At 44.2% G+C, this 18,713-nt stretch overlaps 1 protein-coding gene across 2 annotated transcripts in view; it reads left to right on the forward strand.

Annotated features, from left to right (window-relative positions):
- The first annotated feature begins 570 nt into the window (after positions 1–570).
- The window catches only part of slc24a1 (solute carrier family 24 member 1), a 38,419-nt gene continuing 20,276 nt past the window's right edge, over positions 571–18,713 (forward strand). The window contains exons 1-5 of one of the 2 annotated variants that reach the window (XM_036961282.1): positions 571–689; positions 2,749–4,020; positions 5,758–5,957; positions 9,529–9,588; positions 14,589–14,697. In XM_036961282.1, the coding sequence (XP_036817177.1) occupies positions 3,120–4,020; positions 5,758–5,957; positions 9,529–9,588; positions 14,589–14,697 (1,270 nt within the window). In that variant the 5' untranslated portion in view covers positions 571–689; positions 2,749–3,119. The remainder of the gene's footprint in view (positions 690–2,748; positions 4,021–5,757; positions 5,958–9,528; positions 9,589–14,588; positions 14,698–18,713) is intronic. The other variant, XM_036961286.1, reaches the window with a different exon arrangement.

Genomic DNA, 18,713 nt, shown 5'->3' on the forward strand with positions numbered 1-18,713 from the left:
CTGCTCCTCAGCCTGCACCTCAGTCTGCTCCTCAGCCTGCTGTCAGCCTGCTCCTCAGCCTGCTCCTCAGCCTGCTCCTCAGCCTGCTCCTCAGTCTGCTCCTCAGCCTGCTCCTCAGCCTGCTCCTCAGCCTGCTCCTCAGCCTGCTCATCAGCCTGCTCATCAGCCTGCTCATCAGCCTGCTCATCATCCAGCACCCTGTTACATTGCTGCTTGTAGTTATATTTCAACTTGTCTTAGCTCCAATCTTCAATCAGTAGTTGAAGCTATATAATAATCTCTTTAAAGTATTATGAAACCAATAATTATATTAAACCCCCTTCAAAAAATGTCAAACTGACAATTTATCTCGATGGTGTTGGAATCAAATAAATACCACCAATTAAAACATTTGCATTATGCTATCAAAACAATTGAAATGAAATGGTTGATATAGCTATAGGCTTAATGAGAGTGAGAGTGACAATCAACACAAGAGTGACAATAGGGATAATCCTATTAGAAGTATTCAGGTACAGAGGGGTATTAGTTATAATTCTGATCCACTGTGAAGACCTCTATCTGTCCCCCAGTGTGTCCTATGTGAACCTGCCGTGAACCGTACCCTACAGCTCTACGGTGAACCTCTCCACTGTTTGCGCCAATGCACCCCAGCTGTGGAGAAATTACACCTCCTCATCTGGTACCAGGTAGGACTGAGTGTACTTCTAGATAACTTCAGGTAGGACTGAGTGTACTTCTAGATAACTTCAGGTAGGACTGAGTGTACAGCTAGATAACTTCAGGTAGGACTGAGTGTACATCTAGATAACTTCAGGTAGGACTGAGTGTACAGCTAGATAACTTCAGGTAGGACTGAGTGTACATCTAGATAATTTCAGGTAGGACTGAGTGTACTTCTAGATAACTTCAGGTAGGACTGAGTGTACTTCTAGATAACTTCCTTTTTCGGACCTAGAAAGTTGTCCATTTTATGTTAACATTTTGATAAGAGATTGGAAATATTATGCATGATAGCAACATTTGTGATTTTAGAAAATGATACAGAATACTGTATATATTATGTGAAGACATTGTTTTACTGTATATGAATGTTTTGTCAACATTTATAAATCAAATCAAATCAAATGTTATTGGTCATATTCACATGGTTAGCAGATGTTAATGCGAGTGTAGCGAAATGCTTGCGCTTCTAGTTCCGACAATGCAGTAATAATCAACAAGTAATCTAGCTAACAATTCCACAACTACTACCTCATACACACAAGTGTAAAGGGATAAAGAATATGTACATAAAGATATATGAATGAGTGATGGTACAGAGCAGCATAGGCAAGATGCAGTAGATGGTATCGAGTACAGTATATACATATGAGATGAGTATGTAAACAAAGTGGCATAGTTTAAAGTGGCTAGTGATACATGTATTACATAAAGATGCAGTAGATGATATAGAGTACAGTATATACATATGAGATGAGTAATGTAGGGTATGTAAACATTATATTAAGTAGCATTGTTTAAAGTGGCTAGTGATACAGTATATTTTACATCAATTTCCATCAATTCCCATTATTAAAAGTGGCTGGAGTTGAGTCAGTGTGTTGGCAGCAGCCATTCAATGTTAGTGGTGGCTGTTTAACAGTCTGATGGCCTTGAGATAGAAGCTGTTTTTCAGTCTCTCTGTCCCTGCTTTGATGCACCTGTACTGACCTCGCCTTCTGGATGATAGCGGGGTGAACAGGCAGTGGCTCGGGTGTTTGTTGTCCTTGATGATCTTTATGGCCTTCCAGTGACATCGGGTGAGTGCTTTGGGTGACAAGCCAAATTTCTTCAGCCTCCTGGTACTATGGGTACTATGGTGTTGAATGCTGAGCTCTAGTCATGTGAACACCATTCTTACATAGGTATTCCTCTTGTCCAGATGGGATAGGGCAGTGTGATGGCGATTGTATCGTCTGTGGACCTATTGGGTCGGTAAGCAAATTGAAGTGGGTCTAGGAGGAGGTGATATGATCCTTGACTAGTCTCTCAAAGCACTTCACGATGACAGAAGTGAGTGCAACGGGGCGATAGTCATTTAGTTCAGTAACCTTTGCATTCTTGGGTACAGGAACAATGGTGGACATCTCGAAGCATGTGGACACGGCCGGGGATGCCGTCTGGGCCGGCAGCCTTGCGAGGGTTAACACGTTTAAATGTCTTTCTCAGGTCGGCCACGGAGAAGGAGAGCCCACACAGTCCTTAGTAGTGATCTTTACTTTTCACTCTCTTTCTATAGCTCACTATAGCCACATATTTATTGAATACAACAGGGGGCAATAGCCTAATGACTCATAGTAACATGTACATGTATGGCCTGCTCCTTATCCCCAGACACTCATGTCTCAATGTGATAATAATTATCCTGACATTAAAGAGACGGAGGATTTATTATTCAAAAGACTGTTGTCACCTTTTGCTTAACCTGTCATCTCTGGGCCCATATTCATAAACAGGTCTCAGAGTAGTAGGAGGGCTGATCTGGGGTCAGTTTAGCCATTGAGACCATAAACCAGTCTCAGAGTAGTAGGAGGGCTGATCTGGGGTCAGTTTAGCCATTTAGACCATAAACCAGTCTCAGAGTAGTAGGAAACTGATCTGGGGTCAGTTTAGCCATTTAGACCATAAGAAATAAGATTAAATGGACGCTTTATGCATACGGAACCTGATTCATTCAAACTTGGTGTTTCCTTCCCTTTACAACAGGTTGGGGAGGAGCTGGATTCTTCCCTGATTCACTCTGCCAGGGACCTGTATTCTGAATCACTCTGCCAGGGACCTGTATTCTGAATCACTCTGCCAGGGACCTGTATTCTGAATCACTCTGCCAGGGACCTGTATTCTGAATCACTCTGCCAGGGACCTGTATTCTGAATCACTCTGCCAGGGACCTGTATTCTGAATCACTCTGCCAGGGACCTGTATTCTGAATCACTCTGCCATTACTCATCTCACCCTAACCCTAACCCTGTATTCTGAATCCAATTCAATGGTGCAATTAACGACTTCTCAGGCTGAGGAGTGAGTTTACAAATCCATACCTGTTAAATAACACCACAATCACCATCTCTTCATAAATGTATTGTACCCAAAGGAAGAGACTGCAGCTGAGCCGAGTCATATTCCTCCTGTCTGTTGTTCTACTGTGTTGTCTCTACCAGCTGTCTATCACCTCCAAGCTCTCCCCAGGACCCTGGCCCCATGCCCTGCCCCAAAGAGGTGAGGGGTCTGGGGATGGAGAGGGACTGACAGGGGCCCTCCTGGAGGAGGTTACATTGGAGACCTTAAGGGAGGGGGGACACAGTGTTGACACACAAGAGGAGGAAATTATAGATTTGGTGACAACTGAAGTGTCCGATTATTACTCTGAGACGACTACAGATGATGTCACACCATCCACTACCACTGAGGTCTCATCATCATCATCATCATCAGTGACTACAATCCGGAGTATCGTTCACTGTATATATGTAGACCTGGAGCCTCCCATTCAGATCCCCACCCTTCCCAATCCACCACCCACCCATCTAGTCCCCAACACCACCCAATCCTCCCCTGCCGACCCGGGGGACGCCCCTCATCAGAAAGGAGAGTACCCGACTGATATCTTCTCCGTGGAGGACCGGAGACGAGGCTGGGTGTCGCTCCACATCTTCGGGATGATGTACATGTTCGTCTCACTCGCCATTGTGTGTGATGAATTTTTTGTCCCTGCGCTCGGCGTCATCACAGACCAGCTCGCCATCTCCGACGACGTGGCCGGGGCAACCTTCATGGCGGCAGGAGGCTCCGCTCCGGAGCTGTTCACCTCGCTGATTGGCGTGTTCATCTCTCATAGCAATGTGGGCATCGGGACGATCGTGGGGTCGGCGGTGTTCAATATCCTGTTCGTCATCGGCATGTGTGCCATCTTCTCCAGGGAGATGCTGCACCTCACCTGGTGGCCCCTGTTCAGGGACGTCTCCTTCTATATCATAGGTAATAATATACTATCACATGTAAAGGCAGATGCTGCACCTCAGCACTTTTTGCATCAGCAGTTGGCAAAGTGCCTAACAGTAACTCGGCTCTGGCCTCAGAGGTAGAAGCGAGAGCACAGTGGCCAGGAGAAACTACCTAGAAGGAAGAAACCTACTGTACAGAGGAACCTGGCTCAGAGGGGCTATATTCCTCTGGCTGTACCAGGTGGAGATTAAGAGTACATGTGGCCATCAAGGCCAGATAGTTTCTGAGTCCAGAGGACGGGGGAGAAGAGGTTCCACTCATAAATAAATCATAGTGTGCTTGGAGCCAGCAGTCGATCTCAATCACAAGAAAATGTAAGGATGAAGGCCAGCACTCACTGGCATATAATATCAAGGCCAGCACTCACTGGCATATAATATCAAGGCCAGCACTCACTGGCATATAATATCAAGGCCAGCACTCACTGGCATATAATATCAAGGCCAGCACTCACTGGCATATAATATCAAGGCCAGCACTCACTGGCATATAATATCAAGGCCAGCACTCACTGGCATATAATATCAAGGCCAGCACTCACTGGCATATAATATAAAGGCCAGCACTCACTGGCATATAATATAAAGGCCAGCACTCACTGGCATATAATATAAAGGCCAGCACTCACTGGCATATAATATAAAGGCCAGCACTCACTGGCATATAATATAAAGGCCAGCACTCACTGGCATATAATATAAAGGCCAGCACTCACTGGCATATAATATCAAGGCCAGCACTCACTGGCATATAATATAAAGGCCAGCACTCACTGGCATATAATATAAAGGCCAGCACTCACTGGCATATAATATAAAGGCCAGCACTCACTGGCATATAATATAAAGGCCAGCACTCACTGGCATATAATATAAAGGCCAGCACTCACTGGCATATAATATAAAGGCCAGCACTCACTGGCATATAATATCAAGGCCAGCACTCACTGGCATATAATATCAAGGCCAGCACTCACTGGCATATAATATCAAGGCCAGCACTCACTGGCATATAATATCAAGGCCAGCACTCACTGGCATATAATATCAAGGCCAGCACTCACTGGCATATAATATCAAGGCCAGCACTCACTGGCATATAATATCAAGGCCAGCACTCACTGGCATATAATATAAAGGCCAGCACTCACTGGCATATAATATAAAGGCCAGCACTCACTGGCATATAATATAAAGGCCAGCACTCACTGGCATATAATATAAAGGCCAGCACTCACTGGCATATAATATAAAGGCCAGCACTCACTGGCATATAATATAAAGGCCAGCACTCACTGGCATATAATATAAAGGCCAGCACTCACTGGCATATAATATAAAGGCCAGCACTCACTGGCATATAATATAAAGGCCAGCACTCACTGGCATATAATATAAAGGCCAGCACTCACTGGCATATAATATAAAGGCCAGCACTCACTGGCATATAATATAAAGGCCAGCACTCACTGGCATATAATATAAAGGCCAGCACTCACTGGCATATAATATAAAGGCCAGCACTCACTGGCATATAATATAAAGGCCAGCACTCACTGGCATATAATTGCAATTGAAGCTATTTGGTATGCAACTATTATTCACAACATGATCATTTACCTAACCTCTAACCTCTTGCTGTGTCCTCTAACCTCTTGCTGTGTCCTCTAACCCCTTACTATTGATGAATTAACATCTATATTGTTTTCAGACCTGATCATGTTGATAATCTTCTTCCTGGACAACACCATCATGTGGTATGAGAGTATAATGCTGGTGGCTGGCTACAGCTCCTATGTCTGCTTCATGAAGTACAACGTTCAGCTGGAGGCAGCATTCAAGAACCAGCTCAGGAAACACCAGCACATCATTAATATCATCACTGTGGCTGTTGAGGATGAACCTGATAAGGTACATTTTATTTGCATTTGTTTATTTAACTAGGCAAGTCAGTTAAGAACAAATTCTTACGAGTATACAGGAGAACTTACAATACCGTTCAAAAGTTTGGGGTCACTTAGAAACGTCCTTGTTTGTGGGTTTGATTATGGCTCAAAATGGCCAGAAACCAAGAACTTTCTTCTGAAACTTGTCAGTCTATTCTTGTTCTGAGAAATGAAAGCTCAACGTCAACAGTGAAGAGGCGACTCCGGGATGCTGGCTTTCTAGGCAGAGTTGCAAAGAAAAATGCCATATTTCAGACTGGCCAATAAAAAGACAAGATTAAGATGGGCAAAAGAACACAGACACTGGACAGAGGAACTCTGCCTAGAAAACCAGCATCCGGGAGTCGCCTCTTCACTGTTGACGTTGAGACTGGTGTTTTGCGAGTACTATTTAATGAAGCTGCCAGTTGAGGATTTGTGAGGCGTCTGTTTCTCAAACTAGACACTCTAATTTTTAGTTATGTATTAATTTCACCTTTATTTAACCAGGTAGGCCAGTTGAGAACAAGTTCTCATTTACAACTGCGACCTGTCCAAAATAAAGCAAAGCAGTGTGACACAAACAACACAGCGTTAGTTACACATGGAATAAACAAACATACAGTCAATAACACAATAGAAAAGTCTATATACAGTGTGTGCAAATGGCGTAAGGAGGCAAGGCAATAAATAGGCCGTAGTAGCGAAGTAATTACAATTTAGCAGATTAACACTGGAGTGATAGATGGGCAGATGATGATGTGCAAGTAGAAATACTGGAAATACTGGTGTGCAAAAGAGCAAAAAAGTAAATAAAACAATATGGGGATGAGGTAGGTAGTTGGATGGGCTATTTACAGATGGGCTATTTACAGATGGGCTGTGTACAGTTGCAGCGATCGGTAAGCTGCTCAGATAGCTGATGCTTAAAGTTAGCGATTTTTGCAATTTGTTCCAGTCATTGGCAGCAGAGAACTGGAAGGAAAGGCGGCCAAAGGAGGTGTTGGCTTTGGGGATGACCAGTGAGATATAACTGCAGCGTGCAATGGGTGGGTGTTGTTATCGTGACCAGTGAGCTGAGATAAGGCGCAGCTTTACATTGCAGAGACTTATAGATGACCTGGAGCCAGTGGGTCTGGCGACGAATATGTAGCGAGGGCCAGCCGTCGAGAGCATACAGGTCGCAGTGGTGGGTGGTATAAGGGCTTTGGTGACAAAACGGATGGCACTGTGATAGACTGCATCCAGTTTGCTGAGTAGAGTGTTGGAGGCTATTTTGTAAATGACATCGCCAAAGTCGAGGATCGGTAGGATAGTCAGTTTTACGAGGGTATGTTTGGCAGCATGAGTGAAGGAGGCTTTGTTGCAAAATAGGAAGCTAATTCAATATTTAATTTTTGATTGGAGATGTTTAATATGAGTCTGGAGGGAGAGTTTACAGTCTAGCCAGACACCTAGGTATTTGCAGTTGTCCTCTTGCTCAGTTGTGCACCGGGGCCTCCCACTCCTTTTTCTATTCTGGTTAGAGCCAGTTTGCGCTGTTCTGTGAAGGGAGTAGTACACAGCATTGTACGAGATCTTCAGTTTTTTTTGCAATTTCTCTCATGGATTAGCCTTCATTTCTCAGAACAAGAATAGACTGATGAGTGTCAGAAGAAAGTTATTTGTTTCTGGCCATTTTGAGCCTGTAATCAAACCCGCAAATGCAGATGCTCCAGATTCTCAACTAGACTAAAGAAGTCCAGTTTTATTGCTTCTTTAATCAGAGCAACAGTTTTTTCGCTGTGCTATCATAATTGCAAAAGGGTTTTCTAATGATCAATTAGCCTTTTAAAATTATAAACTTGGATTAGCTAACACAATGTGCCATTGGAACACAGGAGGGATGGTTGCTGATAATGGGCCTCTGTACACCTATTCCATTAAAAATCAGCAGTTTCCAGCTACAATGGTCATTTACAACATTAACAATGTCTACACTGTATTTCTGATCAATTTGATGTTATTTTAATGGACAAAATATTAGCAGGAAATGTCTAAGTGACCACAAACTCTTGAATGGTAGTGTGTATTTTAACTATTTTTGGTATAGTGTTCCTTTGTTACAGATACTGTCACGATGTTCGTAATAATGGTCAGACCAAGACGCAGCGCGATATGAGTTCCACATACTTTAATATTAGTTAAACTTAACAAAACAAAACAATAAACGAACAAATCGTGACTACTGAGGTGCTATGTGCACTAACTCCAAACATAAACAATATCCCATAACCCACAGGTGGAAAAAATTCTACTTAAGTATGATCCCCAATTAGAGACAACGATAGCCAGCTGCCTCTAATTGGGAATTATACCAAAACCCCAACATAGAGGCAGCGTAGCCTAGTGGTTAGAGGCAGGTAGCCTAGTGGTTAGAGGCAGATAGCCTAGTGGTTAGAGGCAGGTAGCCTAGTGGTTAGAGGCAGGTAGCCTAGTGGTTAGAGGCAGCGTAGCCTAGTGGTTAGAGGCAGCGTAGCCTAGTGGTTAGAGGCAGCGTAGCCTAGTGGTTAGAGGCAGCGTAGCCTAGTGGTTAGAGGCAGGTAGCCTAGTGGTTAGAGGCAGGTAGCCTAGTGGTTAGAGGCAGCGTAGCCTAGTGGTTAGAGCGTTGGACTAGTAACCGAAAGGTTGCAAGATTGAATCCCCAAGCTGACAAGGTAAAAATCTGTCGTTCTGCCCAGAACAAGGCAGTTAACCCACTGTTCCTAGGCTATCATTGAAAATAAGAATTTGTTCTTAACTGACTTGCCTAGTTAAATAAAGGTGAAATAAAAAAATAAATAGTAGCAATTGGGAGGGATATCTGCACGTCAGGGGTCGATAATGAAGATCATTTTGTGAGAACAGACATGGAGGCTGGCTCCTGTGTAAGGAGAATCATGTCATACAGCTCATTATTCATCTGGTTCCCTCAAACATACATGGAGGACCTGATTAAGCCATATTTCTCCTTTAAAATCCCTCCATAAACTTAATCCAAGTTTTTAAGTCACATGTTGTTGATCATAGGCTCTAATTCAGCCATATTTCCTTTAAAGTTAAAGCATGTTCTCAAAGCAAATGATACAGCCACAGCAACCCAAGTGCAGCGTGGGCAGTTCTGGTTCTTTAATAAGGGAGAGCTGAGCCTAAGAGTATCACTTGAGATGATCTGCCATGGGAATGATATCAGTGTACACACACCTGGTGTTGTTAGGAGTGGGAGGATTCTTACCTAGGCCCTTGTAGAACCAAAGCTGATCACGAAACCCTTACAAGACTGAGGGGCTGCAGTGATACACACCCTTTTTCTTGAAGCTTCAACGTATACACCTAACTCCTGTAATGGTGAATGAGCATCATATAGATTTACATAGGGTAATGCTTCATCAGGGGTTGTTGTTGCGCCCAATACCTAATTCCCTTATTACAACCAAAACATGTATGTACTGTAGCTGTGAGCTCTACTGCCCCTCCTTTATATAAGGGGCGGCGTGTTCTGGAATGTTTAAGATCTGGTGAACTCTTGTTGTCCACAGGATGAGACAGCAGGTCAGAATAGTAGCCCTCCTGCCCCAGAAGACAAGAAACTATTAAAGGTAAACAACTAGGCAGTGATCAAGTAGTAGTTTAGTAGGATCCCCAGTAGTAGTTTAGTAGGAACCCCAGTAGTAGTTTAGTAGGATCCCCAGTGGTAGTTTACTAGGATCCCCAGGGTAGTTTACTAGGATCCACAGGGGTAGTTTACTAGGATCCCCAGGGGTAGTTTACTAGGATCCCCAGGGGTAGTTTACTAGGATCCCCAGGGGTAGTTTACTAGGATCCCCAGGGTTAGTTTACTAGGATCCCCAGTGGTAGTTTACTAGGATCCCCAGTAGTAGTTTAGTAGGAACCCCAGTAGTAGTTTACTAGGATCCCCAGTAGTAGTTTAGTAGGAACCCCAGTAGTAGTTTAGTAGGAACCCCAGTAGTAGTTTAGTAGGAACCCCAGTAGTAGTTTAGTAGGATCCCCGGGGTAGTTTACTAGGATCCCCAGGGGTAGTTTACTAGGATCCCCAGGGGTAGTTTAGTAGGATCCCCAGTAGTAGTTTAGTAGGATCCCCAGTAGTAGTTTACTAGGATCCCCAGTAGTAGTTTAGTAGGATCCCCAGTAGTAGTTTACTAGGATCCCCAGTAGTAGTTTACTGGGATCCACAGTAGTAGTTTACTAGGATCCACAGTAGTAGTTTACTAGGATCCACAGTAGTAGTTTACTAGGATCCCCAGTAGTAGTATACTAGGATCCCCAGTAGTAGTTTAGTAGGAACCCCAGTAGTAGTTTAGTAGGAACCCCAGTAGTAGTTTACTAGGATCCCTAGGGGTAGTTTACTAGGATCCCCAGGGGTAGTTTACTAGGATCCCCAGGGGTAGTTTACTAGGATCCCCAGGGGTAGTTTACTAGGATCCCCAGGGGTAGTTTACTAGGATCCCCAGGGGTAGTTTACTAGGATCCCTAGGGGTAGTTTAGTAGGATCCCCAGGGGTAGTTTACTAGGATCCCCAGGGGTAGTTTACTAGGATCCCCAGGGGTAGTTTATCAGGATCCTATGATGCAAAAGCAGCAGCTACATTACATAATGCAGAAGATTCATAGACAAGAACAGAACTACATACATTTAAAATAAGTATGAACGCTTTTATGTATGAATGCCTCCATAATCATTTGATTCAGATAGTTTCCTCCCGTAATGGGTATCCTGGGGTGGAGTGTTCACAGTAGCCACCCGCAATGGTTTTTCTAACGGTGAATTAAATATTCATTAACATAAAATAACCAGGCCTGGAATGTTTTGCCTTGTTAATGTCAATTGCCCTTAATGGATTACCTGCGGTTCAGTGTAACGGGTTCCAGTCTACCACCCATGAAGGGTTATCTGAGGTATTGTGTAACGGGTTGCAGTCTACCACCCCTAAAGGGTTATCTAAAAGGTACAGTGTAACAGGTTAGACTCCTGCTTATATATATTGAATCAGAATTAGATGGAGTTGTTAGTCTCCTGCTGATATATAATGAATCAGATTGAGTTGTTAGTCTCCTGCTGATATATAATGAATCAGAATCTGATTGAGTTGTTAGTCTCCTGCTGATATATAATGAATCAGAAGTTTCACCTGAGGTTCTTGGCTCCCACTGAGGCTTTCACCTCAACCACCATGATCAGAGTTAACAGACGTGAACGCAGTAACCTTTAATTGTGTTTCCTCCTAAAGAATAAACTTAATGGTTTTCACCTGAACAGCTGGTCTTCCATTTCCATTCTCATCCCCTACATCATATTCACATCCAGCAGCATCCACCACACACATACAGATCAGTACATACGTAGGTATACACTCAAGGAAAGAACTACAGTTAATCCGGAAAGTATTCAGACCCCTTCACTTTTTCCACATTTTGTTACGTTACAGCCTTATTCTGAAATGGATCAAATGCTTTTTTTCACACTCTACACACAATACCCCATAACGCCGAAGCTAAAACTGGTTTTCAGAAATGTTTACAAATGTATTCAAAATTAGAAATACCTTACTTACATAAGCATTCAGACCCTTTGCTATGAGACTGGAAATTGAGCTCAGGTGCATCCTGTTTCCATTGATCCTCCTTGAGACGTGTCTACAACTTGTTTGGAGTTTCTACAACTAGATTTGGAAAGGCACACGCCTGTCTATAAGGTCCCACAGTTGACAGTGCATGTCAGAACAAAAACCAAGCCATGAGGTTGAAGGAACTGTCCGTAGAGCTCCGAGGCAGGATTGTGTCGAGGCACAGATCTGGGGAAGGGTACCAAAAAGTGTCTGCATCATTGAAGGTCTCCAAGAACACAGTGGCCTCCATCATTCTTAAATGGAAGAAGTTTGGAACCAGCAAGACTCTTCCTAAAGCTGGCCGCCCGGCCAAACTGAGAAATCGGGGGAGAAGGACCTTGGTCATTGACGTGACCAAGAACCTGATGGTCCCTCTGACAGAGCTCCAGAGTTCCTCTGTGGAGATGGCAGAACCTTCCAGAAGGACAACAATCTCTGCAGCACTCCACCAATCAGGCCTTTATGGTAGAGTAGCCAGACAGAAGCCACTCCTCAGTAAAAGGCACATGGCCCCCTTGGAGTTTGCCAAAAAAGCACCTAAAGGACTCTCAGACGCTGAGAAACAAGATTCTCTGGTCTGATGAAACCAAGATGGAACTCTTTGGCCTGAATGCAAAGCATCACGTCTGGAGGAAACCTGGCACCATCCCTACAGAGAAGCATGGTGGTGGCAGCATGGGGATGTGGGAATGTTTTTCAGCGGCAGGGACTGGGAGAATAGTCAGGATCAAGGGAAAGATGAACGGAGCAAAGTACAGAGAGATCCTTATGAAAACCTACTGCAGAGCGCTCAGAACTCAGACTGGGGCAAAGGTTCACCTTCCAACAGGACGACAATCCTAAGCACACAGCCAAGACAACACATGAGTGGCTTTGGGACAAGTCTCTAAATGTCCTTGAGTGGCCCAGCCAGAGCCCGGACTTGAACATGATCAAACATCGCTGGAGAGACCTGTAAATAACTGTGCAGTGGCGCTCTCCATCCAACCTGATAAAGCATGAGAGGATCTGCAGAGAAGAATGGGAGCTACTCCCCAAATACATGTGTGCCAAGCTTGCAGCGTAATACCCAAGAAGACTCAAGTCTGTAATCGCTGCCAAAGGTGCCTAAACAAAGTACTGAGTAAAGGGTCTGAATACTTGTGTTAAAATTGAAAAAATTTTATATCACATTTACATATTTGCAAAAATGTCTAAAAACCTTTTATTCTTTGTCATTATAGTCATTTGAGTAGCCATTTGATTAGGTGTTCAGGAGTCTTACGGCTTGGGGTAGAAGCTGTTTAGAAGCCTCTTGGACCTAGACGGAGACGGAGCAGTTGCCATACCAGGCAGTGATGCAACCAATGGTGCATAACCTTTAGAGGATCTGAAGACTCATGCCAAATCTTTTCAGTCTCCTGAGAGGGAATAGGTTTTGTCGAGCCCTCTTCTCGACTGTCTTGGTGTGCTTGGGCCATGTTAGTTTGTTGATTATGTGGACGCCAAGGAACTTGAAGCTCTCAACCTGCTCCACTGCAACCCCGTCGCTGAGAATGGGGGCGTGCTCGATCCTCTTTTTCCTGGTGTCCACAATCATTTCCTTTGTCTTGATCACGTTGAGGGAGAGGTTGTTGTCCTGGCACCACACGGTGTAGATTGATGAGGAAATTAAACTATTGAATCCATTTTAGAATAAGGCAGTAACGTAGCAAAATGTGGAAAAAGTCAAGGGGTCTCAATACTTTCCGAATACACTATACATAAAAAAAATACACTTTAAAATAAGAATAAACACTGTATACACTTCAGCCTACCATTCCCATACGTCACTAATAATTTGCTTTCCTGAGGCCCTGATATCCTGAGTCTCACATTGTCAGCGTTGTGCTGTGATGTGCTGTTTTATTTGTTTTTTCATCTCATTTTGATGGTTGCTTGTCACATATATACTGAACACCACACTTACTGAACACCACACTGACTGAACACCACACTTACTGAACACCACACTTACTGAACACCACACTGACTGAACACCACACTGACTGAACACCACACTTACTGAACACCACACTTACTGATCACCACACTGACTGAACACCACACTTACTGAACACCACACTGACTGAACACCACACTGACTGAACACCACACTTACTGAACACCACACTTACTGAACACCACACTGACTGAACACCACACTGACTGAACACCACACTTACTGAACACCACACTTACTGATCACCACACTTACTGATCACCACACTTACTGAACATCACACTTACTGAACTTACGCTACAACATATTTCACATGAAAGTTTGATCTCACCCCTCTCTCTCTCTTGATATCACCCCTCCCTCTCTCTTGATCTCACCCCTCCCTCTCTCTTGATCTCACCCGTCTCTCTCTTGATCTCACCCCTCTCTCTTGATCTCACTCCTCCCTCTCTCTTGCTCTCACCACTCCTTCTCTCTTGATCTCACCCCTCTCTCTCTTGATCTCACCCCTCCCTCTCTCTTGCTCTCACCCCTCCCTCTCTCTTGCTCTCACCCCTCCCTCTCTCTTGCTCTCACCCCTCCCTCTCTCTTGCTCTCACCCCTCCTTCTCTCTTGATCTCACCCCTCTCTCTCTTGATCTCACCCCTCTCTCTCTTGATCTCACCCCTCTCTCTCTTGATCTCACCCCTCCCTCTCTCTTGATCTCACCCCTCCCTCTCTCTTGATCTCACCCCTCCCTCTCTCTTGATCTCACCCCTCCCTCTCCCTTGATCTCACCCCTCCCTCTCCCTTGATCTCACCCCTCCCTCTCCCTTGATCTCACTCCCCCCTCTCCCTTGAGCTCACCCCTCCCTCTCCCTTGAGCTCACCCCTCCCTCTCTCTTGCTCTCACCCCTCCCTCTCTCTTGGTCTCACCCCTCCCTCTCTCTCTCTCTCTCTCTCTCGCTCTTGGTCTCACCCCTCTCTCTCTCTCTCTCTTGATCTCCCCCCAGTTGAAGCCTGTCCTCCAGAGAGGAGGAAGTTCAGCCTCTCTTCACAACTCCACCATGAGGAACACCATGTACAAGCTGATGATTCACACACTAGACCCCCTGGGAAACAGTAGGTTAACTTCTAGAAAAGACAACAGACCTGAGTTCAAATACTATCACACATCATTTCAAATAGTTTAGCTGGGCTTGACTGAGATCGTCTGGTGCAATGGACCAGATCCCTTATCTTTCACTCCAAGCAGTCTTAATCACATGCAATAAATATTTAAAATAGACATTGTGTTTATTTTTAGACACATTTTAAATGTGTTGTAAACAGTTTAGCTTGCTGGGTAACCTGTGTCAATTTAAAAGTGGCATAAGAAATGACTTTGTACCTGCCACTACAGCTATCAATAGTATGATAACTTCTTACAATGTTTCTATATTAACATTAAACAGTATATACTGTAGTATGATATTTGTTCACTCTGACCCATACCAAAACAGTGAAACCTGTTGATATAGACGGAGTGCCTTTGTCCTTCTCTCAGTCAGTCAGTGTGATTAATTATCAAAGTGTTCCACGTTAAGCTTTGGCTAGCACTAAATCCAGATTGGTCCTAAGCAGATTAATGCCCGTGTCAGTTTATCACCTCAACAAGGCTCTCATTCATACAGCACTACAGTATAGTAGACAAGTGGTCACATAGGGACAGAAATGGCACCCTATTCCCTAAACAGTGCACTACATCTGACATACACTAGGTAGGGAATTGGTTAACACTTGGGACGCAACCAGACAATCAGGATCCACATCAGAATAGTGAAACAGCAAACACAACACAGGAAACACTATCCAGTAACACAGACAACACAACACTATCCAGTAACACAGACAAAACTAACACTTTGGTTGGTAGACGATGTGTATGGGTGGTTGGGGATGTGTGTGTTTGTTTGGGGATGTTGTGGTGGTTGGGGATGTGTATGGGTGGTTGGGGATGAGTATGGGTGGTTGGGGATGAGTATTGATTGTTGGGGATGAGCATGGGTGGTTGGGGATGTGTATGGGTGGTTGGGGATGTGTATGGGTGGTTGGGGATGAGCATGGGTGGTTGGGGATGAGCATGGGTGGTTGGGGGTGTGTGTGTGTGTGTGTGTGTGTGTGTGTGTGTGTGTGTGTGTGTGTGTGTGTGTGTGTGTGTGTGTGTGTGTGTGTTTGGGGATGAGTATGGGTGGTTGGGGATGAGTATGGGTGGTTGGGGATGAGTATTGATTGTTGGGGATGAGCATGGGTGGTTGGGGATGTGTATGGGTGGTTGGGGATGTGTATGGTGGTTGGGGATGAGCATGGGTGGTTGGGGATGAGCATGGGTGGTTGGGGATGAGCATGGGTGGTTGGGGATGAGCATGGGTGGTTGGGGATGAGCATGGGTGGTTGGGGATGTGTATGGGTGGTTGGGGATGTGTATGCGTCACTTAGGCCGAGCACACCCCCATTCTCATCGACGGGGTTGCAGTATAGCAGGTTGAGAGCTTCAACGAACTATCATGGTCCAAACACACCAAGACAGTTATGAAGAGGGCACGACAATGCCTATTCCCCCTCAGGAGACTGGAAAGTATTGTCATGGGTCCTCAGATCCTCAAAATGTTATACAGCTGCACCATCGAGAGCATCTGGTTGCATCACCGCCTGGTATGGCAGCTGCTCGGCCTCCGACCGCAAGGCACTACAGAAGGTAGTACGTACAGTCCAGTACATCACTGGGGCCAAGCTTCCTGCCATGCTTTCAGACCTCTATACCAAGCGGTGTCAGAGGAAGTCCCTAAAAATGGACTCCAGCCACACTAGTCATAGACTGTTTTCTCTGGTACCACGCGGCAATCGGTACCGGAGCGCCAAGTCTAGGTCCAAAAGGCTTCTTAACAGCTTCTACCCACAAGCTAATCAAATGGCTACCGGGACTATTTGCATTGACCCCCCCCCCCCCCCCCCCTGCACTTCTCTGTTTATTATCTATGCATTGTCACTTTACCTCTAACTAGATGTACATATTATCTAAATTACCTCGACTAACCGGTACCCCTGTATATAGCCTCCACATTGACTCTGTACCGTAACAGACTGTATATAGCCTCCACATTGATTCTGTACCGTAACACCCTGTATATAGCCTCCACATTGACTGTACCGTAATACCCTGTATATAGCCTCCACATTGACTCTGTACCGTAATACTCTGTATATAACCTCCACATTGACTCTGTACCGTAACAGCCTGTATATAGCCTCCACATTGACTCTGTACCGTAACAGCCTGTATATAGCCTCCACATTGACTCTGTACCGTAACACCCTGTATATAGCCTCCACATTGACTCTGTACCGTAACAGCCTCCACATTGACTCTGTACCGTAAAACCCTGTATATAGCCTCCACATTGACTCTGTACCGTAATACCCTGTATATAGCCTCCACATTGACTCTGTACCGTAACAGCCTGAAAATAGCCTCCACATTGACTCTGTACCGTAATACCCTGTATATAGCCTCCACATTGACTCTGTACCGTAACAGCCTGAAAATAGCCTTGTTACTGTTATTTTATTGTTGCACTTTAACTATGTTATTTTTCAATTCTCTTCTAAACTGTATTGTCGGTTAAGGGCTTGTAAGTAAGCATTTCACTGTTGTATTAGGCGCATGTGACAAATATAATTTGATTTGATGTCATTTCAATCCCTTGATTATCCATACAGGAGTACAGTAGACCACCAGCGCTCAGATAGGGACCCAATTCCAACTAAACTACTGATAGAGCTGCTTCCTGTGCTTGGCCCTTGTATGTTGAACATAATAAACGGCTCCCTATCCACCAGATGTGGACCAAGCTCGTTAAAAGTGGCAGTGATAAAGCCTCTCCTGAAAAAGCCAAACCTTGACCCAGAATTTTTTTTTTTTTTAACTATCGACATATATTGAATCTCCCATTCCTCTCAAAAAAAATCTAAAAGCTGTTGCGCAGCAACTCACTGCCTTCCTGAAGACAAATAGAAACGCTTCAGTCTGGTTTTAGACCCCATCATAGCACTGAGACGGCACTTGTGAAGGTGGTAAATGACCTTTTAATGGCATCAGACTGAGGCTTTGCATCTGTCCTTGTGCTCCCAGACCTTAGTGCTGCTTTTGATACCATCAATCACCACATTATTTTGGAGAGATTGGAAACCCAAATTGGTCTACACGGACAAGTTCTGGCCTGGTTTAGATCTTATCTGTCGGAAAGATATCAGTTTGTCTCTGTAAATGATTTGTCACCTGACAAAATCAATTGTACGTTTCGGCATTCCTCAAGGATACGTTTTAGGACCACTATTGTTTTCCCTTTGGAAAGTATTCAGATCTCTTATTTCTTCTTTTACAGCCTTATTCTGAAATGGATTAAAAAACAGATTTCCCTCATCACCTCAATCTGCCCCCTAATGACAAAGCAAAAATAGGTTTTTATACATTATTGCACACATATATACATATATACATACATACATACATACATACATACATACATACATACATACATGCATACATACATACATACAAATGAAATATAACATTTATATATATATATATATATACATGAAATATAACATTTACATAAGTATTCAGACCCTTGACTCCAGTGGTCGCCAACCGGTCGATCTTCAAGGCATTCCTAGTAGATCCCCAAATATTTCTGTAGAAAATACAATCTCACCAGAGGAAAGGAAGGAGGGAGCAGGGGCCGTGAGAGGTGGTTGGGAAAAATAATGTTGAACGATAATCCAACTCGGAATTCCAAGTCAGAATCTCAGGCATCTTTCTAGAGCTCTGACTTTTTGACCTGAAGGTCACTGACGTCGTGAGTTGACCTCGTTGACCATCAGATGCAGGTACCATCAGTCCAGTTAAATTAAAAGGCAAATTATTTCAATTCAGGCTCCACAGGGCCTCACAAGTGCTAAACCAACTGATCTATTTTGTCATCAAAGCTTGAGTTTTGAAATATAATATGGTCTGATTAACAATATTGGAAGGCCGATCACATAGCCAATATGCTGTGATAATGTACTAGGCCTACTGCCCAAACCTCATTCCTACA

The sequence above is a fragment of the Oncorhynchus mykiss genome, chromosome 2 (assembly GCF_013265735.2).
Source record: "Oncorhynchus mykiss isolate Arlee chromosome 2, USDA_OmykA_1.1, whole genome shotgun sequence".
Taxonomy (NCBI): Eukaryota; Metazoa; Chordata; class Actinopteri; order Salmoniformes; family Salmonidae; genus Oncorhynchus; species Oncorhynchus mykiss.